At 42.0% G+C, this 24,481-nt stretch overlaps 1 protein-coding gene across 1 annotated transcript in view; it reads right to left on the bottom strand.

Moving 5' to 3' along the window:
- The window catches only part of KSR2 (kinase suppressor of ras 2), an 869,756-nt gene that overhangs the window by 283,363 nt on the left and 561,912 nt on the right, over nucleotides 1-24,481 (bottom strand). The window contains exons 7-10 of the mRNA XM_069754628.1: nucleotides 22,368-22,451; nucleotides 17,204-17,271; nucleotides 14,472-14,590; nucleotides 9,438-9,606 (exon numbers count right to left, since the gene is read on the bottom strand). Of these exons, the coding sequence (XP_069610729.1) occupies nucleotides 9,438-9,606; nucleotides 14,472-14,590; nucleotides 17,204-17,271; nucleotides 22,368-22,451 (440 nt within the window). The remainder of the gene's footprint in view (nucleotides 1-9,437; nucleotides 9,607-14,471; nucleotides 14,591-17,203; nucleotides 17,272-22,367; nucleotides 22,452-24,481) is intronic.

Genomic DNA, 24,481 nt, shown 5'->3' with positions numbered 1-24,481 from the left:
CTTATATTGAAATTTCTCCACCAAAAGGTCTGCTTCTATATTATAGTCGTCAGGCCTAGAGCAATTTCTATTCAAATTTCTCCACCAAAATGTCTGCTTCTAAATTATAGTCCTCAGGCCTAGAGCAATTTCCTCCACCAAAAGGTCTGCTTCTATATTATAGTCCTCAGGCCTAGAGCAATTTTTATAGTCTTAATAAGAGAACATAATTTTGTCTATATACTGCAATAAAATAGTACTGTTAAATACAGAAGAAGTGAACAAATGATTGCAGCTCTACTGGCTTCTCACTATTCGAGCTCCTGTATGGTCAACATCCGAGAGGGCTCTTGGACATTGCTAAGAAAACATGGGAAGCTGAGATCACGGCATACCGGAGCATCATAGAGCATGTCGCCCAGTTGCAAGAGAGGATGGCGAAGGTGATGCCAATCGTGAAGGAGCATCTTCTGCAGGCACAGGAAGCCCAGGCAAGGGTGTACAGCGAGAGTGAGGCAGTTCCAGCCCGGCAACTGCGTGCTAGTGCTTATCCCCACAGTAGAGAGCAAGTTCCTAGCAAAGTAGCAAGGCCCATACGAGGTTGTGGAGAAGCTGAGCTAAGTAAATTACAAAGTACACCAGCCAGGCCGAAGGAATCTGCACAAAATATGCCACATGAACTTGCTCAAGCCATGGCGAGAACGGGAATTGCTGGAAACCCCTTGCCTAAGTACCAATCGCCAAGCCACAGTGGACGACATCACAGTTGCAGAGTCTCTCACACTGGTGCAGATACTATAGTATCGGGAACTGTTGCAGCAAAATTGTGACCTGTTCTCCGAGATTCCTGGGCCTACGTAGGTGACAGAACATGATGTGTTGACGGAGCCTCATGTGAACTTCAGGCCATATTGAATTCCCGAAGCACGTCAGGACATAATAGCCAATGAGGTGAAGAGGATGTTGGACCTTGGGGTGATCGAGGAGTTGAAAAGTGGATGGTCAAGTCCCATAGTCCTCTTGCCAAACCCGACGAAGGGTGGCGTTTCTGCAATGATTACTGCAAACTGAACAATGTCTCTAAATCGGATGCGTATCCGATGCCCCGGGTGGACGAACCTGATGAAGGGCTATTGGCAGATCCCCATGGCACAGAGTGCTAAGGAGAAGACAGCTTTCTCGACACCTGATGGTTGTTTCCAATACACCAGGATACGTTTTGGTTTACAAGGGGCCCCACCAACCTTTCAGAGGGCTATGGATCGAGTGCTGTCTCCGCATAAGAAGTATGCGTCCACCTATCTGGATGACATTGTGGTCTTCAGCTCAGACTGGGGTAGACATCTGTCTAAAGGTACAGGCTGTTCTGGATGCGTTGAGGAATGCAGGGTTCATCATCAATCCAAAGAAATGTGCTGTGGGAAAGGAAGAGGCCAAATACCTAGGCTATGCCGTCAGGAGGGGAGTGATCAAGCCCCAGATAAACAAGATTGAGGCAATCCAAAAATGGCCACAACCACTATCTAAGAAGCAATTGAGAAGTGAGAGCATTTCTTGGAATTGTGGGTTACTACCCATGGTTTATCCCAAGGTTCGCCATGATTGCCGCGCCATTGATGGACCTCTTTCAAGGCACAAGGTCGACACTAGTTAAGTGGTCTGAAGAGATGGAGATGGCGTTCCAGAAGCTGAAGCAGGCTCTAAGTAAGCATCCAGTTCTGTTCGCACCAGACTTCACCAAGAAGTTAATTGTCCAGACAGATGTGTCAGAAGTCGGCTTGGGAGCTATGCTGTCTCAGGAGGTGAATGGGGAAGAGCATCCCATCATGTATCTGAGCAGGAAGCCTTCTTTGTGTGAGAAAAACTATGCAATTGTCGACAAGGAGTGCTTGTCCATAAAATTGGCCGTGGATACCCTGAGGTACTACCTGCTATGCCGTAGGTTCAAGCTGGTGTCTGACCATGCCCCTCTGAGGTGGTTGAGGGAAAAGAAGGGAAAGAATGATCGAGTGATGAGATTTTTCTTGAGCCTTCAAGAGTTCAGCTTTCACATAGAACATAGGGCTGGAAAGTTGCACGGGAATGCAGATGCCCTGTCCAGACTCCCCTGCCTAGCGAGTGAAGGTGCCAAACCCCCCGGCTTTGGGCAGAGGGGGGGGAATATGTGACAGAGTCACTGGCAGAGTGGTAGAAGGGAAATATGTGTCACTGCGCTTAACGGCATCAGTGATATGAAACCAAAGTATTTTTTCTCCAGCACACTATGTGTTGAGAGGGTTAAGTTACATAAAAGGGCTGGTTTTATGTGAACACTCATAGAGCGGGTGGAAGAGGGTCCACTTTATCTCCCGGGCAGACCTGCCAGGACCTACGTGAGGTCTTGATCAAGTGATCATGAATAATAGCTAAAAACTCGGCTCTCAGACTTAACTTAATCCGATAAAGTGATTTAATACTAGGACTACTGGTATAGTAATTTTGACTACTTGCACTTCAGTAGTTCTATTCGGGGTCACGAGTCCAGTAGTCCTAGTGTTAATGGTGTCCACGGTAAATAACAGAAGAAACATTTCGGTCCTACAGCCGGACCTTCATCAGTCACAATATTTGATTGTGAACAGAAGTTTGTGGACACGAAAGATTATGGGTTTTCATTAAGGTCATAGATATAGGTGGACACAGCCAGTGTCTCAGGGGAATAAGTTCGGTGGTATTGCCTTCTGTAGTATAGAGCCTGCGTGTCCTGGTCAGTGGAGGAAGCGGTATCCACCGCAAGTCAGTGCGACCATACCATACCACTGGCTGTGTCCACCTATATCTATGACCTTAATGAAAACCCATAATCTTTCGGGTCCACTAACTTCTGTTCATGATCAAATATTGTGACTGATGAAGGTCCGGCTATAGGACCGAAGCGTTTCTTCTGTTATTTACCGTGGACACCATTAAATCACTTTATCTGATTAAGTTAAGTCTGAGTGCCGAGTTTTTTGCTATTATTCATGGTATTGGCACCTACTCTGGCACCTCTCTAATGGCTGTGCACGCGTTTATTCTTATATATTGATCATGTGATCAGCCACATGATGGAAATCACAGGCTTAGGTTTAAATAACCGAGTTCTACAGGCAGTCAGTGTTCAGCTAGACAGGAGAAAGGAGTCTCCAGAGGCTTTGAGGCTTGTTGGGCACAGATTGAACCTGTGCTGCTCCAGAGCGGGGTGCCGCCCGCAACATACAGACAGTGTTGCAGCATTGTTGTTTCTTTTTTCCTTTTTGCTTGTTTGTACCGGTTTTGCTTCCATGAGTTGGTTTATGCTGCCTGATAATAAACCAACAAGGACTTAAAGAGACGGTGTACCCAGTTTTTCAAACCTCTCTGTGGCACCACGTGAGTGAACTACCACAGTACACAGAGTCTTTTTTTAGCTTTTTTACATGAAACTGAGAAGAAACTACAATTTTTTGAAGAGTTTTGAATTTTTGCCGAGGATTATGAGAATTTCTAATCAGTTTCCTCTCCAATGTGTGTACATACTTAATAGGAAAAAAATATTTAAAAAATCAAAGTGCCAGTATTGCAGCCTTTCTGTTGCCATATCTCTAGAAATGGGCGAACCCAAACAGTAAAGTTTAGCGTCCGCACCGAACACCTACTGTTTGGGCATGGACACCGAACACGGACATCACCAGGAAGTCCGTTTTACTGTTCGGGTTTGGCTGCCCAAACAACGAGTGTTTGTCACGCTGTCATCTGCATGTCGGTGCGGTGGCAAACACCGCTTCTGATCGGCGGTGAAATAATCCCCACCAGTCAGAGAGCAACGGTGTCAAAAGATAGTGTGAGCGCTCAGCTGAGATCGGAGGCATAAGTTTACCTCCAGTCACTGGTGTCAGCTGATGAAACTACTGCTGCTCTCATCTGGCACCGCCTACCGCTAATAACAGTGAGAGTAGAAGCGGCTGATGAGAGTATTCATTAGCCGGCTTCTGGGCTGTAAATAAATAATTAAAACAACAAAATGGTGTGTTTTTCCATTTTTTTTATAACCAGCCAGGCAAAACTCAGAGCTGTCAGCTTCAGCAAGGCTGATTATCAAAAATAGAGCGGTCCCCACACCATATTTTTTAATTAATTAAATAAATACTTTTAAAAAACTGCATGGGGTCCCCCGCATTTTGACATCAAGCCTTGCTAAAGCAAACAGCTTGGGACTGGTATTCTCAGGCTGGTAAGGGGCCATGGATATTGGCCCCCCCAGCCTAAAAATAGCAGCCCACAGCCACCCAGAAAAGGCACATCTATTAGCTGTGCCAATTCTGGAACTTTGCCCAGCTCTTCCCACTTGCCATGTAGCGGTGGCTAGTGGAGTTAATATTTGTGGGTTTGATGTCATATTTATATTGTCCGGTGTCATCAAGCCCACGCATTAGAAATAGAGTGGCGTTTATAACACCTATCCATTACTAATGCTATAGTTGTATGGTAAATAAACACAAAGCCAGAATAAAGTATTTTATTAGAAATATAAAAAAGCACACTTACTTTTTTTTTTAAAAATAGCAAACACAGTAATACTCACGTAACGCCTATTCCACGGAAGCCCTCATCTTCTGTAATAAAACAAAAATTAAAAACAATAATATCCCTCACCTATCCGTCGTTCTGTCTCACGCGTATTTTACATCAATAATTGTAAGCCAAAACCAGGAGTGAATGAAAAATGCACATTTCTATTATATTTTTCCTCTGACTGTTTCACTTCTTGGCTTACAAATACTGATGTAAAATACTGACCAAATACTGAATGTGTGACCGTGGTCTAATGAAAACATTTGACAGCCAGATTATAGCACAACTCAAATCAGTGTGTCACAGTCACTAAATTATAAAAGTCACCTCTTCCATATAAATAAAACTAATAAAATAAAAATTGTCTATATTGACCTCTAAGTATCTCTATCAGGAGTCATACAAGACAGCAAATTGAGGGGCCTGCAGCCCTGAGAAGAAGCAGGGTGCTCCTAGAGATTTTAGTTTTAGCAGATAACAAGAGAACCACTCATTCAGTTCTGTGAGGCTGAATGTATAAAGGGGCAGAAGGGGATGAAAATTGGCAAAAAGGCAGAGGCTTGTACTGTAAGTTAACAACAGTCATGGAAATTCTGTGCTTTTTTTTTAAATGCCATTGTGGGAACAGCCCTTTAAGTACTGTAGATAGATTCATAATTACAGATAGGGTTGTGAACAGTTTTCAGTGTTGCAATTTGTCAACCCCTACAACTCAGAACTTACACTGGAAAATAGTATTTATGAAGCTGAAGAACCAGTTACATCATGTTTGCCTATTTGATATTTGTAACACTGCTACTCAGTTAGGGGTGATCATAGGTTTCACAGGAACTGTTTCTAATTCCGGCTCATTTATTTATTAAATCACATCACAGGAAACTCAAATACAACCTTTGTCTGGTATCAAGTAAAAACATAAAGCAAAGATTCCACACAATAGTGGTGGTTAGCCCACCTGGCTTGGAGTCCAGCTTCTTAGTCCTTTAGCAAAGGCACTCAATCCAGGAGATCTGCACACCTCCATACACACAGACATATGTGAGACATACAAGTCTCATTTTACAAAGTGAACCACAACCAGGGATGGAGATATGGTAAGCAGTCATTCAGCTGCTCATAATCAACCTGTCATGGCCGACTAACCCCATTTAGTCCTATATGTACTAAAGCATTACTCCAGGTTTATCTTCCATCCACTATGTGTCGAATAGCCACAGTACATTTATGAGGCCGGCGTCACACTACTGTGTTTTACGGACGTAAGAGAGGTGCTGAAAATACGGATTGCATACGGTACAATGCTTCCCTATGCCTCAGCTCCTATCAGCCGTATTTTACTGATCCGTATTATACGGTGTTCTACGGCCGTAGAAAATCTCAGCATGCTGCGTTTGTCACCATATTGTGCAAAAAATACGCCAATGAAAGTCTATGGGGGCCAGAAAAATACGGATTACACACGGACCAGCAGTGTGACTTGCGAGAAATATGCAGCGGTGTTCTCTAGAAAAGCTGGCAATTCAGTGTGGTGTACAGTAATGTCACACTGAAAGGTTAGAATAGAATAGCTAAAATAAATGTCTACACATAGTATAGGGGTATATATATATATATATATATATATGTCAGTGAGACACATATATGTATATATATTAATATTTCATACAGCGCTAGATAGCTTAAAAGCCGGTAATTCAATTGCCGGCTTTTGCTATCTCCTTCCCAAACCCGTCATGATATGAGACATGGTTTACATACAGTAAACAACCTGTGTTTTTATTTCATTAAAAGACTTTGTAATAATGTGTGTTTTTTAACCATTTCATACAATTGGATTAATAATAGATAGGTGTCATAATTGACGCCTCTCCATTATTAATTTGGCTTAATGTCACCTTACAATAGCATGGTGGCATTAACCCTTCATTATCCCATATCCACCGCTACACGGGAATGGGAAGAGAGTGGCCAAGTGCCAGAATAGGCGCATCTTCCAGATGTGCCTTTTCTGGGGTGGCTGGGGGCATATGTTTTTAGCCGGGGGGGGGGGGGCAATAACCATGGACCCTCTACAGGCTATTAATATCTGCCCTCAGTCACTGGCTTTACCATTCTGGCGGAGAAAATTGCGCGGGAGCCCACGCCAATTTTTCCCGCGATTTAACCCTTTAACTTAATAGCTGTGCCCAAATTTTGCACATACACACTACTAACATTAGTAGTGTGGAATATGCAAAAAAAAGGGATATGAGATGGTTTACTGTATGTAAACCAGGTCTCATATCATGTCGGGTTTAGGAAGGAGATGGCAAAAGCCGGCAATTGAATTACCGGCTTTTAAGCTATCTAGCGCTGTATGATATATTAATATATATATATATATATATATTTATGTGTCTCACTGACATACCGGTATATATATATAGACAGTATTTATGCTTTTACGACTTTTTGAGAACATGGATCCATTGTATGTCCGTATGTCGGTTTTTCAAGCCTGCGAGAAAATCTCGCAGTATGGATGCCATACGGATTACATACGGAGGATGCCATGCGCAAAATACGCTGACACACCCTGCCTATGGAGGAGATACGGACCACTATTTTGGGGACTTTTCTGCGTATTACGTCCGTAAATTACGGACCGTATTTTTATACGCTGAGTGTGACGCCGGCCTTAAAGAGAACCTGACAGCTGATGAATCTTGCTCAATCTGTGGGCAGAATCTATCAGGCAGTGGCTGAATGATCTTAGCCAGGTATGTTTGACTCTGAAACGCTGCAGTGTCCATGGATCAGACAGCATGTATCATCAGTCAGGTTATCTTTAAGGTGAAATGTGCCATTACGTTTATAAATAGATAAAATCTACATAAAAAGTTGAATGACTTTCTTAAAAACAGGTCTTTACTTATTTCTTTACACATTCTCAGCCGCAGGGTTTCTAACAAAATCAGTCGACTCAGAAATAAACCTTCTATGAGCACCTAGTACTACCTAGTTTTCCAGCAGTGTCCTATATGCACAGTGCCTAATTTAATTACTATAATTGCAGAATGCAGGCTATCACAGTAAGATCAGAAATTAGGCTGGAAGGTAATGTTGGGGAAAAAAATAATCTTAAAAAGACTTAAGAAGGAGAATATAAATTATAACTATTTTTTACACTGCAAAACTTTGGCAACAGAAATTCACAGACAAAATATTGAATAACTGGCTGAAAGGTTATTAAGTGTAGCAATAATACCTTGGATTGCTGGCCACATCAAATGTTACTATAAAAATATGAAATCATTGAATATTACTAAAAATAAACTCCCTATTTCCAATGTGTATTAGGCTACTTTCACACCAGCGTTTTTTTAATACGTCGCAATGCGTCGTTTAGGGGAAAAAACGCATCCTGCAAAGTTGCGGTTGCGCCGTGTTGTGGCGGACCGCCGAGAGCAAAAAACGTTATATGTAGCGTTTTTTGCAGCCGACGGACCGCTTTTTCCGACCGCGCATGCGCGGCCGGAATTCCGCCCCCACACCTCACAATGGGGCAGCGGATGCGCCGGAGAAATGCATCCGCTGCACCCGTTGTGCGGCACAACAAACGCTAGCGTCGGAATCTCGGCCCGACGCAATGCGACGGGCCGAATCCGACGCTAGTGTGAAAGTAGCCTTAGTTACAATTAGTAATATAAATCAGTAAATTTCAGAGTGACTATTTCTTGTTATTAAATTTGGCAAAAACGGAAACTGTCACATTTAGGCGGGCTCTGCTGTGGGAATGAAGAGTTTTCATATTCCAAATCAGTTTTTATTAATACCAACGCTTTTCTGCGCCAGACCAGTGCCTTTCTCAAGGTATAGAAACCAGTTGTTATACCCTGCACACTTGGGTTTTATACCCTAAACGTGACAGTCCATTTTTGCCTTTATACATCTGGAAGAACCATTTCCTTCAGCCACGGAGCAGCAGTGGCTTTCTTCGCTTCTATAGGAGTGGTACCTGTACAAGATACCGTCAGGCGCACGCTGCCATCGCTTATACGTATCCTTTACCAGGTGGTATTGCCCTATTTTGTGTGCACTTCTATCCCTCCCCAGAGCTTCTCATTAAATTTCACAAATTTAGATAATGACCATAGAGCCTCCAACACTAATGTGAAGAGCATCTAACCTGACAGCTCAATAGAAATGCACAAGACACCCACATTTTTGACTGAGATGAGCTTGGTCCAGTTAGTTGTTATTTCGGCACCTGAGCTGCTCACATTGAAGATTTGACCTGACATATTGACTATTTCCTGCATTATGAAGCGGGATACTAAATGTACAGGAGTCACAATAAGATAAGATTTACTAATTTGTCAGTATGTCAGATATTATTATATTTTTACAAACGTGATGATGATAATAATAATCATACAATCGTTGGCAAATAGAGATATTTGATAACATTTTAAAAAATAATACAATACATAATTTTAAAGGCTAATAATCACCAATATTAAAGTAGCCTTAAGTTTTACAAAGTATCACCAGACATATACAAGCAGACTAGCTGGTAATCTGTTGGTTATTGGGGGACTCTTAGTTTTATTGCTGTAAAACAAAAGGTCTAATAGTCATATATACAGTCACACAGGCTGAGCTGTGAGAAGGATATGCGGGATACATGCATACATCATTATGTAGGTATTATGTCCATAGAGCTATCTATAGGGTTGTATAAAGACAATCTGCCCTCCAATGCTCCAGCCAACGTTTATTGATATTTACTGAGAACACCAGAACCCCCTCATATGTGACATAACTAATGTAACCTTTCCTGTGTCCGTAATATAGCACAGAATTAGGTTCTGAAGCTCTTTGTCTGTCCCGGGGGGCTTTGGTACCTGATAAGTTGAACGGCTTCTGCTGGCGGGTGCATTGTGGGGATGGGTGGAGAGGAGAGGGTGGGGTGGCGCTGGGGGGAAGCGGAGGAGCAGGTGAGGACGGTGTGGAGGATGTCGTAGAGGAAGGGTTGCTGCTGGAATCTGGCTGGTAGGGCACTGGAATGTGGTCCTGGGAAAACAAAAGAGATAACACATTGGGAAGCAGATGAGAGGAGAGCAGACACACAGTGACACATTGGACAAAACTTATCTTCATAGATGTATAAGTATAGGTTAACATGACCGCGTAGTCATCATCACAGTACTGTAATAAATACACACCAGCAAAGTCAGGATGGATCATAGGTATTTATTGATCTGTGTAGGACATAGTGTGGTCTAATACCACTATTTCCATTTCCATCCTGAAAATTCTGTTGGGCTTGTGGTTAACAGGACCCTAATCAAGCTTTTTTTGCACTCATAGACATTGGGAAGCTTAGATATAAGGAGTTGTTTGACAAATTTCTCACAGTAATTAAATTGTCACCACCAGTATTCACAACAGATTATACCTATACTCCGTTTGCGTTACTAAACTCAGAAACATTTGGGCTCTTTACTAGAGATGACCAGATCATTTGAAAGTCAAAGTCTCTTCCGAATTCTACCTCAAAATTTGATGCAAATTAAATAAATTTGCCAGGAATTGAGTCACTGGAAAGTTTGCAATTGCATAGAGTTCAAGAGAGAGATATTTTGCTTTAATACGATCCGCATAGCCCAGGTTCCCGATGATTCTGAGGATGGAATACAAGTCTGCTGTACAAACTGCCAGTCCTGCGCCCTCCTCTGCTCTACTGATAACCCACGTACTGGTCACCACCGAACAAGGTATCATAATCCTCTCGGGATAGATCATGTGACCATGTGATGTCAGAGCTGTAGGGTAGTAGGGCGCTACCACGCAAAACATTATTAGCCCGTTCTCTGATGAAAAGTAGGAAATAGTGCTAGATTACTTATTTGTGATCCGTTCAAAATGCATCTTAAAGAGTTTAAGTTTGCATAGAACTGCAAATTTCAGGAAATTTAACTAAAAGTTGATCCTCTGTGGATCATTCTGATCTTTTCCCTTATATAAACACTACTGGATTATTTAACATAAAGAAATCAATAACTATAACGCATGAAAACACTGTCCAACAAATCCCTATATCTTAACTGCCTGGACTCCTGTAGGTGTTACATGGAAGTGCAAAAGAATAATGAAGTTTTATATGAATTTTGGGGCTTCAGTGGTTATGAAGGTATGTCAGGATGGGCAAAAGTCATGATCCCCTCGTAAAATACAACAAGCGAGGTACAAGTGAAGTCAATGAGTTAAAGGGGGTATCCAGGACTCTTCAAAAAACAAAAAATGTACTTAAGCACTACCAGGCAGGTAATTGCAACTTACCTGCCGGTTGTGCACGGCGCCGATCTTTCCCGGCACAGAGCAGTCACATACTGCTCCTGCTGGGGATTCAGCTGCCTCTGCTGACGCGACGGGCTGGGACTTCCGTGGTCAGTCCGATTGACACCTGGCTCCCCCAGTTAGGAGATGGGATTGTGCTGTCAATAAGAATGATCTCAAAAGTCCCGCCCGTCTACAGAGTGGACCACTCTGTGCTGGGGAGAACGGCGCTGTGCGACCAGGTAAGATGCGATTGCCTGCCATTTAGTGCTTAGGTACATTTTTTGTTTTTTGTAAAGTCCCGGATATCCCCTGTAAGGCAGCAATTTTTAGTGACTTGGTGAAAGGCATTGTCAAAAACTAATATAGCCCACATGTTCTGTGGGAATTACTAAGATAAGTCTGGATTGCGAAAGGTACAAGTTGATTTTTTGCTATCACTCAGCCTGATTTTTTTCCCACACAGTTTCTCAGTCCTCCCCCTCACCAGGGTTTGTTTGTTTTGTTCCTATCTTATTTTATTTATATGTAAAGACACAATGCCTAAAATCTCTACATACCATCTGGAAGAGGCTGGAAGCAGATGGCTTCGCAGCCATCCAGTCACTTCTACAAAGGAACAAGTGAACATTGTGCCCTCAGCATAACCCCTGTCACTCGCCCACTGCTCCCGTAAGTCCACCATGCTTCACTTGGGATCTTCAGAACATTCATCAAGAACCTTGTGACGTTAATCAATGAATCGCCTTATAATATTAAAGTCAATACACAAGAAATCAGGATAAGATAATATAACAAAGCTTCAATAATATATAATATATACACTATATATTCTTCTAATTGACGTTATATTGTGAGCTGTCACTCAAGTGTAAGCTCTGTGGTAAAGAAGTATTTACTTCTGAATGTATCATATAGGTTACATGCATCACTATGCAGATCTTGGTCGGAGGACTGTCATTTTCTATTACACGCCCAATATATTTCAAGTAAAATGAGGAAACGATCTTTGCACGGTAACTTACCAATGCATTACTCAATTTTTTCATGTAAATGCCTCGACTCAGTTCTATATATAAAGCCTTTTGTTCTAAAAAGAAAATAAAGCACCACACCTTTGGAAATATCTGTCATTGCCTAGATTCGCCCAAACAAATTATTCATGGATGGTATGGAAACATACATGTCTGAAGACGTAAGCAGGAACCCATGGACTAATCTCAGATAAAATTGCCATTTTGCTCTCTCGTTCACGCGTTATTTCCGGTCCGTCTGTTCAATCCAAGTTTAGTGTTATGTTTATCCCAAACATTTCACCATTTTATTACGTTTTATTGCTTAAGATGTCTGCTTGGGGCACCGCATTTTCTACATTGATATCATAATCTCAAAAGGGAGGAAAAAAATGAGGAAAATTTACAGTAGGGACCTAGTGTTCAGGAGAAAACATATTTAATATAATAGACATCAACAACCTGCTAAACACTCCTCTGCCTAAAATTGTCCATAATTCTATTCTATATCATTGTAAATATTGCACAGTGTCATTTCCCAGGCAAAACAGGGTGCCCACCATTGGCATACAGGTTGTCACTTAACTTTTTCAAAAACAGAACTTGTCAAGTTCTTGGACTATCCGAAACTACTGTTATACTGGCACAGATACGGATTTGTTTATTCTCATGAGGTGTTTTATTTTGCTCACTAACGATCCTATTTTGCAGAAATGAACTTTCATCTTGCATTGTCACCTATGACAATGAGGCAGGACTAGTCCGGTGAGGGTCTCTTTCCCTGGATTAGTCCTGCCTCAGATCCTTTATTCACACCTCCCTGCACATGACTGACAGCCTGCAGGCACAACTCAAATCAAGCCTAGGGAGAAACTCAAAGGCAGGACTAGTCTAGGGGAAGAGACAGTGCCAGATTAATCCTGCCTCATTTGCATATTAATCATGCATCATTTGCATACCAAAAACTGCAAAAGTTCATTATTACAAGATAGGAACATTAATGTTCCACATAAAACACCTTATGAGAATACCCAAATCCCCATCCAGACCAATATGGTGACCATCAAGGAACCTGTCAAGTTCCCTTTAATCATAGAGGTTTCTGCAGCATGAATTCCCCTTCACCCTCTGAAAGGGGTTGTACTAAAATTGTTAATCATGCCCCTTCCACTGGGACCCCTATTGATCTTGAGAACCAGGGGTGTGAAGCAACCCCCATGTGAATGGAGTGGTGGTCATCCATGTGCAAATCCATTCCATTAATGGGGGTGCTGAAGACCAGCGAACGCTGCGCTTGGCTATCTCTGGCAGTACCACTAAGAATGAATACAGAAGACGTGCGCATGATTGACAGCCACTCCATTCACAAGGGGGTCTCTGCAGAGTTTTGGTTCTCAGGATTGATAGAGGTACGAGCAGTCATATCCTTTCCTATGGATAAGAGATCATTCAAAAATGTATTACCATCCCTTTACAATAATAGCAAAAGCATTTATTTCTATAGCGCCAACATATTCCGCAGCACTTTACAATTTAGAGGGGTAATGCATAAACAGGATATGACATTACTTAGTAACGCATCATTCAACGCATACCAAGAGGAGTGAGGGTCCTGCTCACAAGCTTACAGTCTATGAAGAAATGGGGGTGCACAAAATGAATAAATAAAAGTGCTTGTCCTGTAAGCCATCAGTATAATAAATAGGGGGTGCAAATAACGCTGCATGAATCCCTTTAAATTTAAGACTGCAGTACAAGAAGTGAATAGAGAAGGCAATGCGATGTTCTTAGTAATCACTGAATATATTGTACACTGGTGCTCAATGCTTGCCTGTGTGATCTATTATCCGTAATGATACGTGTGTGGCCATGTGTATGCTAGCACTATATATTTTTTGTATCTTTTATACCAAGGGTCCAACAGATGCGGAAAGTAAGGCCATAGAATAGTGGAGTCAATATCCCAAAGAGACAACACTCTGACATGACCAGCAATACCACTGAAGGCAATGGGAAGTTCAAGGTTTCCGATCTAGGAGTAAGCCAGAGTTAGAGCTTACGTTATAAATGAGAAGAACAGGCTGTAATTGTAATGACTGGCATAAAACAAATCAATGTAATGCAATCAGGTCTGCGTTTCCTGTTATCTGTTGGCTAGTGTAGACGTGTGTATTTATCATTTGTCCCTGACTCTATCATCCATCTGTACAAATGTATTATCCTCCATGCCAGGCCTGTGAATTCTCCGCTACGTATATCCATATGTCTCGGCTATTGATGCTGACAACATGAATAAATGAGATTTGATGAACATGGCTTCCTACATTCGGCCCCTTATAACTGATCCAGAACGAGATGATTGTATGCTGGTAGTAGACAATGAAATAAGTCTGATGCTTGCAGTAAACCAGACGCCATGTCGTAAAAGCAATGGCTGAATTTCGCCATGATTTTTTACGCGGCCCGTACAGAAGGCATGTATGGCACTGTTCTGTTCCCTTCTTTCTCTAGTCCGCTCATCCCATCCTGGACAGATAACACGCAGATAAGCCGCTTATTCAGCCGCTATGACCAGTTGGGACTTACCTTGTTAATCTTGTTGGTTTTAGGAAGGGTTTGGCTGACATGGAGGTCTGAGTACCGCGGAGGTTTTCTTAAAGGATTGTTGATGTCGCATGGAACGGATTCAGTCCTAACTAGTCGTGCTAAAATGAAAATAAATCTCCTGTTAGTAATAATCAACCTTAAGCACATAGATTTTTTTTTAATATTTTAAAAGTAACCAATAAATATGCTGCATTTGCCGGATTTTCCCCTTCCATCACAGCATCACATCCTATACAAGCAAGTGTACGCTACCGACAGATACTCCGCAAGTTACACTATATCTACAGTGGGTAATGGTGTTCTTCAAGGCTAACAGATTTTAATGAAGTGGGAATGCTAGGATATTTAGTCTTCAAAGGGAATCTGTCAGCGAGTTTTTGCTCTGTAATCTGAAGGCGGCAAGAAGTAGTGGCTGAAACACTGATTTCAGTGATATATAACTTACTAGGCTGTTTGTTGTAGTATCAATACGATCAGTGATTTATCAGCAGGAGATTATCATTGTTGGACTAGCTGCCCACTTGCCCCCTAGTCCAGCCAGCACTGATTAGCAGCTTACTGTACATATATAATGTACACAGAAAGTTGTGGTGGGGGCTGGGTTACCTGTGCACAGATTGTATTGCTTATTTTTCCTGTACTGTGACTTTACTGTTTATTATCTCTGAAGACCATCGCATATGACTGGTGCAGCATCCTGTTTCTTTAAAATACTTGCAATGGTGGCCATTCACTTTGCAGACTGATAAAAAGGGTCAACAGCTGTTCCTTTCAATCCCAGTCCACCACACCATAAGGGAAGGTGCAGATGGCCGCATATTCTTTTATCCAAGAGAATCAGGCCGATTATGCAAATTAAACTCTGCTCAAACCCTGATCAGAGTGTCAGCAAAGTACTGTAGTGAGCAGGCGCCAGGAAAGGTCAGAGAGGCCCAGCGCCTGCGCACTGCAGTACTTTGCTCTGCCCTCAACAGGGCAGACAAAGTATGCCGGAGCCGTGGCATGAAGACAAGAAGAGGATGTCATCGCATGAAGATAGGAGGCGCCAGACCGGACCGCGACGCCCATCGGACAAGGACCGCAGTGGGAACGCCCCTGGGTGAGTATAACATAACCTGTTTTTCTCATCTTTCAGGTTACATCAGGGGCTTATCTCCTACATTACAGAATGCTGTAGATAAGGCCCTGATGCCAGTGGCCACAGCTCATATACCATTTTTGGGGTGACAGATTCCCCTTAAACCTAACATGCCTGAACCTTCCCTCCTCCAACGTATGCCGATGAAGAGACGTTAGCACAACCTTATACATATTAGATGAACAGCTGATCGTGCCGAAATCAGCAGGTTTGGTCCAAATATATCTATGACTTCTTGCATTGGAATGATAGCACTTCGTCTGAGATGGTTTAGTGAATCCTGCATTGAGCAGGGGGTTGCAGGCGATGACCCCGGACATCCTTCCAACTCTAAAGCTGGAGTCACACATAATGATATCGTTAACGATATCGTTGCAACGTCACGCTTTTGGTGACGTAGCAACGATCCCGCTAACGATCTCGTTATTTGTAACAGCGACCAACGATCAGGCACCTGCTGGGATATCGTTGGTCACTGGGGACTGATCAGGACCATTTTTTGGTCGCTGATCACCCGCTGTTATCGCTAGATCGGCGTCACACACGTGTTCACTTGTCACCAGGGTAAATATCGGGTTATTAAGCGCAGGGCCGCGCTTAGTAACCCGATATTTACCCTGGTTACCATTGTAAAAGTTAAAAAAAAACCAGTACATATTCACATTCTGATGTCTGTCACGTACAGGGTTAAAACTGCTTTCGGCAGGAGCGCTGCTAATGCACGCGCTGCGGCCGAGCACTTCCCTGCACTGACTGTGTCAGCGCCGGCCGTAAAGCAGAGCACAGCGGTGACGTCACCGCTGTTACTGCCGGCGCTGACACAGTCAGTGCAGGGAAGCTCTCAGCAGCAGCGCGTGCATTAGCAGCGCTCTTGCCGAAAGCAGTTTTAACCCTGTGGACGTCGGCGGGGGACGTGACAGACATCAGAATGTAAGTATGTAGTGTTTTTTTTTTTACTTTTACAATGGTAACCAGGTTAAATATTGGGTTACTAAGCGCGGCCCTGCACTTAGTAACCCGATGTTTACCCTGGTTACCCGGGTGCTGCAGGGGGACTTCGGCATCTTTGAAGACAGTTTCAACAGTCTTTCCCCTGATCGTTGGTCGCTGGAGAGAGCTGTCTGTGTGACAGCTCCCCAGCGACCACACAATGACTTACCAACGATCACGGCCAGGCCGTATCGCTGGTCGTGATCGTTGGTAAGTCGTTTAGTGTGACTAAAGCTTTACATTCTATGATATCTTTACTACAAGAACCTGCATAAAATACATTTTATTTAAAAAAGAGTTTCTGGCAGATAGGGTTTCCTTGTCCCTTTTTTGTGGTCGCATAGAAAGATTAACATGATAACAGTAGATTAGCACCAGCGCACATAGTGACCTGCTCGGCACACTACAAAATGGTCTTATTGCTCCTGAATAGTAAGAAAGGTACAGTAAATCTGCTGGTGACACAACACACAATGCTCAATTAATTCTCTTTATTTCACTTAGGTCATATTAACAATATCTAATGAAAATCTTGACTGCTGAAATCTTACAAGTGAAGCCATTGTCCCTACGGGACACATACCTCCCCGATGTATAATTAATAAATGACACGGTGGGGCCTCTTTGGTGCATTTGTTGTGGCACTTCAGCCTATAAAGCAAAAAAGAACATAAAGAACTAGTTAATACAACACATAAGTCACTTTGTAATCCAATAAACTAATATGGCAGCAGGAGACCCTTAGTCTGATTTCAGTGGTGAAGTCAAAGTAAAATGAGGGAATATCAGTGTCACCCATTCACCTAAAACAAAATTATCAGACACAAAAAAATGGGGAAAAAAGAAATTGCACAAATCGCTTGTAAACTCAGTCAATCTTTTTTTTTTTTAAAGAAAGTAGAACGTTTAAAGCAATGTTCACACTTTGCGTTTTTAATGCGTTTTTTTTTTTTGCAGGCAAAATCTGCTCTCTCGGAAATAAAAAAAGCTGCTTAAAAAAGCAGGTGTTGATGTGTTTCTGCGTTTGTCAAGTATATTTGTCTCCTGTGCAGGCTGATACAGATTAGTGCCTGCTATTCCTGAGTTTTCTGCACCAAAAAAGTAGAAAAACCTGATACCTGCATTTTTATGCATCTTTGCACTTGCTCATTGCTTTCTTTTTTCCTTTAAACGCCTTTTTATTAAATGTTGTGGGTATAGATATCAACACTATAGATCATCGTAGAAAAAAAAAACAGGAACAGTAGCACCTATAAAGACGTTGAGCAAAGGCAAAAGAGAGAGGAAAGGTAGAGAGAAAAAAAAAAGAACAGAAAAAGTTACAGCAATTATGTTGCCTACAGTCAAAACTAGACCTCAAAATAAAGTCTTCACTACTTCACTACTTCCAGTCAGCTGCAGCCAGCACTGAAATCCACAAGTCTCAAGGAACAAGAAAAAGAAAAGGTCCCAACCTGTCTCGTTGTTTCCAGCAGCACAGCGACATTGTTCAAGGTGTTGTATATGAGCATGTGTGCGTACACCTGCCCGGGTGCCCACCTTCCGGCACGCACTCACCCACCTCTCCTCTTGCATATATATAAAGTACTTGCAACCAGGAAAAAAATTAAAATAAAATAAGAGAAGAAAGAAAGTAGAAAAGTAGAGAGCCAGAAAGAAGGAGAAGGGAAGATCTAATTTTAGAATGCAAATGAGATTGGGAAGGGGGGGGGGGGAATTTAGGTAAGTGTCCGAATTCCGAGAGACTGTATCGAATATTAGTGTTTAGAATGAGTGTCCCGCCAAAGGCGCCTCCTGACTTGCCAGTTCCTCTACTCTATATATTTGTTCTACCCTGGTCCTCCAGTGTTGTAGAGATGGGGCATTATCCGATTTCCACATGCTAGGAACTAGAATTCTGGCAGAGGCCAGGAGTTGAATAAGGAGGGTGCGTTTATTTTTAGGGACGCCTTCCGGGAACAGATGCAGCAAGCACAACTCTGGGGATGCCAATAACTGCAGGTCCAAAATTACTGGATTACTGGATTACTTCTAGCCAGAAAGGCTTCATTTTTGGGCACTTGCACCACATGTGTAACATTGTACCCACCTCCAAGGAGCATCTCCAACAGTTGGGATTAATTTCTTTATTAAATTTATGGAGTTTTGCCGGGGTCATGTACCACCTCGACAGGACCTTGTACCCCTTCTCTTGTACCTTTGTGCATCTAGAGGATTTTTTTGGTGCTATTAGTGCCCTATTTATTTCACAGGGGGAAGAGATCTGTTTAGGTCCGCCTCTCATTTGGTTATAAAAGGTCATTTTCCCTTGAGACTGCTGCGAAATTAGTAGCTTGTATAAGGCCGCTACAAGTCTCTTAGGATGATTACTGCTCATTGCTTTCTATCGGCGAAATAACGCTGCAAAAACACTGAAAGAAGTGACATGCTGCAGTTTTCAAAAACACAGCAGTTTTCCAATTCAGCAAGGAAAAAAAAACAATGTGTGTGCATGAGATTTCTGAAATCTCATAGCTTTGTCCTGGTGCTGTAAAACGCAGTTGCAGAAAAAAAAACACAACGTATGAACATAGACTTAGTTTGGATCACTGGTAATGGTATGAACACTAATTGTAAATTAAATAAAAGGTAATTAAGCCTAACAACTGGCAATGTGCTAACATGAAAAAAAAATCTTGCATAAAGTAGACATTACACTCCATGCTGCTAAGTTTGGATGGGTTTTCCTGCCCAGCCCTTAGTGAATATGACTGTGCTGAGGTTTGCGCAGTATATGTGATCAAATATCGTTTTCAAGATTGATTTTGCACTCGTTTTTATTTTTACGTTGGAAATTGAGTTCCCTTTATTATAGTCAGAGCCGATGAGAACTTTGTGAAGGTTATTTCCAAATACAACACAGAGTCAAGCATGTGACTGATGTCTCTGCGGTTCATAGTGAAAAAAGACCTGTTATTTAGTGGTGCGCTCCTGACTGTTCTTGGCCATTAGATTTATTTGGTAAATCTAAAGTGTGAAGGTGAATATAAAAGGCACAAGGAAGACATAAGAGGCCACACATGGTGGGACGGCTGTGCGGTGCTGCTGAAAACATCAGGGTGTGCTGATAAACCTGTGTGCATTCAGAAAATTCACCTCAGCATGTTAATGACCCAAATGTATAAATATATAAATATATATATATATATATATATATATATATATATATATATAGTGAAAAAAATTGGAACAGCATCCAGAGAATACCTTCAGTCACGGTGCAAAGCTCTCCCAGCCAGCAATCCAAATGGCCTCAAACAATATAAGAAAAAAAGAAAAGCAGCACCAAATAATAAAAAATGTGGACTTTATTGCCTGAACGGCGTGGCAACGTTTCGGATATCAAATCCTTTCTCAAGCTTATAATATACAGTACAGACCAAAAGTTTGGACACACCTTCTCATTTAAAGATTTTTCTGTATTTTCATGACTATGAAAATTGTACATTCACACTGAAGGCATCAAAACTATGAATTAACACATGTGGAATTATGTACTTAACAAAAAAGTGTGAAACAACTGAAATTATGTCTTATATTATAAGTTCTTCAAAGTAGCCACCTTTTGCTTTGATGACTGCTTTGCACACTCTTGGCATTCTCTTGATGAGCTTCAAGAGGTAGTCATCGGGAATGGTTTTCAATTCACAGGTGTGCCCTGTCAGGTTTAATAAGTGGGATTTCTTGCCTTAGGCCAGCGTCACACTGTGCCGAGTGCAATGCGATAAAAAATTGTATTGCACTCGGACCAATGTTAAGCAATGGGGCAGCTCCCAGCAGCCAACTTTTTGTCGGCCGTTTTCCTCGGTCTGAGACAATCGCAGCGCACACCACTCGGATATCATCCGAGTGATGTGCGTTATAAGCGGACCCCAGCAATGGAGGAGATGGAGAAATTCATTTCTCCGCCTCCTCCGCAGCTGTGCTCTGATCCTCCCTGTGCGAGAGAATTGGAGCACAGACGCATGACACTCAGCTCCTGCTCTGCTGTGAGCAGGAGCTAAGTGTCATTAGCATATCGCATCCGATGCTCTCGCATCGGATGTAATACGCTAGTGTGACCCCAGCCTGTTAAATGGGGTTGGGACCATCAGCTGTGTTGTGCAGAAGTCTGGTGGATACACAGCTGATAGTCCAACTGAATAGACTGTTAGAATTTGTATTATGGCAAGAAAAATCAGCTAAGTAAAGAAAAACGAGTGGGCATCATTACTTTAAGAAATGAAGGTCAGTCAGTCCAAAAAATTGGGAAAACTTTGAAAGCGTCCCCAAGTGCAGTGGCAAAAACCATCAAGCGCTACAAAGAAACTGGCTCACATGAGCACCTCCCCAGGAAAGGAAGACCAAGAGTCACCTCTGCTTCTGAGGATAAGTTTATCCGAGTCACCAGCCACAGAATTCGCAGGTTAACAGCAGATCAGATTAGAGACCAGGTCAATGCCACACAGAGTTCTAGCAGCAGACACATCTCTACAATATCTGTTAAGAGGAGACTTTGTGCAGCAGGCCTTGATGGTAAAATAGCTGCTAGGAAACAACTCCTAAGGACAGGCAACAAGCAGAAAAGACTTGTTTGGGCTAAAGAACACAAGGAATGGACATTAGACCAGTGGAAATCTGTGCTTTGGTCTGATGAGTCCAAATTTGAGATCTTTGGTTCCAACCACCGTGTCTTTGTGCGACGCAGAAAAGGTGAACGGATGGACTCTACATGTCTGGCTCCCACCGTGAAGCATGGAGGAGGAGGTGTGATGGTGTGGGGGTGCTTTGCTGGTGACACTGTTGGGGATTTATTCAAAATTGAAGGCATATTGAACCAGCATGGCTACCACAGCATCTTGCAGCGGCATGCTATTCCATCCGGTTTGTGTTTAGTTGGACCATCATTTATTTTTTCCAAACACACCTCCAGGCTGTGTATATATGTATATGTGTGTGTGTGTTTTGTCGAATATTTAGTTTGAAAACTATGTGTAAATGACAGAGAATTGCTATAAGTAAAAGCTCATGTTAAAATCGCATTGCAGTCTGATAGTAATTGCACTGCATTCGGATGTAAATCGGATGCTAGGTGTGAAATCGGATTGCACTCGCATTACACTCCTGCGACTCTCAGCAGGGAGATTCGGAGTGATTTTCCATACGCCAAGTTTGACGCTGGCTTTAAGCTGCGTTCTGCGCGGCACGGTGGTGGCTTTTGCATTGTAAGCCTAAGGAGCGTAGAACTAGGCCCCATAGACTTACATTGTAAAAGAGACTTTGGGCTCACGCATGGATTATAGTTGCAATTGCGATGATGTCACTCGGAAGCAGAGAAGAACAGCGCCGGACATCGGAGAGAGCCGGTAGACAAGTATATTCATACGCTCACACTACATTACCTGCACATACACACATTTAATGTGGTAATGCTTCTTTAACACATATTTGTCTGCTGACAAACTAAAGTGGTATAATTCCTAGGGAGACCATCGACAGGATGATGAATTAAACATTAAATGTGGAATGACACAATATTTGAGATAAAGCGTACCGTTATTTCATTTAGAGTGCTAATACTAGGACAGCGGATCAACTGATTTATATTATTAGACTGTATAGTAATAATCTGCACTGAAATGAAGCACATTTTATCCATCCTCAGACTTTAAATACATTGTACATGAGTCACTGAACAATTGTGCCATGGTACAAAGTGAATCACATACTTGCAGTTTTTACATTTGAGTCCAAATAGCATCCCTTTCCCGCAGACAGTACAGGTCTGAGACATCCAGTACTTGGTGGAGAACCTGAGAAACAAGGAAAGTGCATTACGTTCTCCCCCAGACAAAGCTGTGCTACATATACTAGTCATTCCCTAATAGAGATGCCCTTTGCTGGCTACAGTCAAGACTTTCTGGCCCTCATAACCCGCAGAAATAGTTCTTCAAACCTTCTCATTTCCGCCAGATATAAAGATTAATTTGTTTTCTGCTTTTTACGATTTTGCAGGAGAAGGATTATAATGTAACAAAGTCAATAAAAGCCCCCTTCAGTCTGGCATTTAACTTTTTCCCTTTCACCCATCATTGCATTTTGGAGATTTAGTGGAAGTTTCTATGAAGAAATAATTAGGGTGATAAATAAATATTTAAATGGCATTTGTTACAATATTTCACAGGACAAACTAAACACATTGTTAGATCCCTTAGACCCGAAGAGGCTGGTATAAAGTGCTTTTAGAAAAAAAAAAATCCTGATTAATATTAAGACAAACATTTTACAAGTCCACCTCATTTTCATTAAAGTATCAGGAACGGAAACATTCACATAGGATTATACAGCAATTCTGATGCAGAATTTCAAAGTAAGTACACCAGCCACATTAGGTCTAGGTAATTTCTTTAACAATGTATGCAGTTTGTAATGTGAATTCTGGTAACGGAATCAGAGAGCACCATAATGTTGTAGCAGTGACCCTTATTACATGGATGTGTCACTTATTAGGCTGTGTTTTGATGTTTCAATACAATCACTGTTTTAACAGCAGGAGATTATCATTACAGGACAAATGGCATTGTGCATCCTAGTCCAACCACGCCCCCAGCACTGTATACAGAAAGCTGCCAATCAGTGGTGTGGACGGGGTTATACAGAGCTCAACATTCCAAGCTCTGTAGATCAACAGCAGAGAAAACTGTGATTCTATCATAACTTCTGCACCCAGTAAACTAAGAGACACATTGCTGGAATCAGGGTCTCTATCCCTACCTCCTGCTGCTGTCAGATTACAATATATAAAATTAAAACTATAGGAAATTTTTTAAAAAAGGAATCTTCCTTCCCTACTCTTGTCTATGGGCTGCATCTAATATTGAAGCTCAGCTCCATTCATGTGAATGAGACTGAGCTGCAACACCAAACACGACCTAAGAACAAGAGTGCACCTCTTTCTGGGAATGGATGACTCTAAGGTTAAATAACATCTTTAATTGTATGAATAAGCGTTATCTGCTCTGAATTATTGTGCTGCATAATGTGGAGAATGGTTGGATTTTTTTATTGCACTCTGTCTTTATGTCAGTATACTGTGTTATTGCTGATGTGTCCAAGGAAGAAATATGAATTATTTGAATTATATTTACATTTTTGACTTTAACTCCACTTTCATCAGGAGTTTGCATGTGAAGTCTAGCATCTCTTATACTTCCCCAAGAGATATACTTGATTGTCATTTTCATTTTAACATGAAGTTGTGTCGTCCTGATTTTATTTTCCACCAACAATGACTTTTAAATTTTGCAACATGAAGGATTTACCAGAATGTGCAGAATGGACATCATTATGTCTGCCTGATATCAAACTTCATACACCAAGTATTAACCTAGTCCAATATTCACGCGGGAAAACGTCTTATCGATGCCCAGGATGGGGAGGAAGGATTGGGCTCTATCTGCAATGCTCATACAAAATACGTCCATTTCAACAGTGTCGAGTTTATTGCACTACCGCCAGGCCTCAAGTTAATTTGATTTCCTTTTATCATCCTTGCTGAGTTTTATCTCATCTTAATAGTTCAGTTGCTGAAATGGGATTCAAATTCAGGCCAGATCCTCCTTCTTGGGAGACGAGTGAGGGAGCGAGAGAGGAGAAGACGAGATTGCTCCCAAGTAGGATGCGAACGGCTCCGTTCTTCTTACACAGGATAATCAATCACCTCGTATTAAACACAGGAACATATTACTATCCCGGAATACTATGGTTAACGCTTACAGACAAATACTGAGTGGCAGGGCAGGTGAAGGGCTTTGTACTTTATCCGTATGAGGCACCACAATTC

Source organism: Ranitomeya imitator, chromosome 1, assembly GCF_032444005.1.
Source record: "Ranitomeya imitator isolate aRanImi1 chromosome 1, aRanImi1.pri, whole genome shotgun sequence".
In the NCBI taxonomy this organism is placed as follows: Eukaryota; Metazoa; Chordata; class Amphibia; order Anura; family Dendrobatidae; genus Ranitomeya; species Ranitomeya imitator.
Note: the sequence above shows the minus strand (reverse complement) of the source record. Positions and strands in the feature narration are given on the sequence as shown.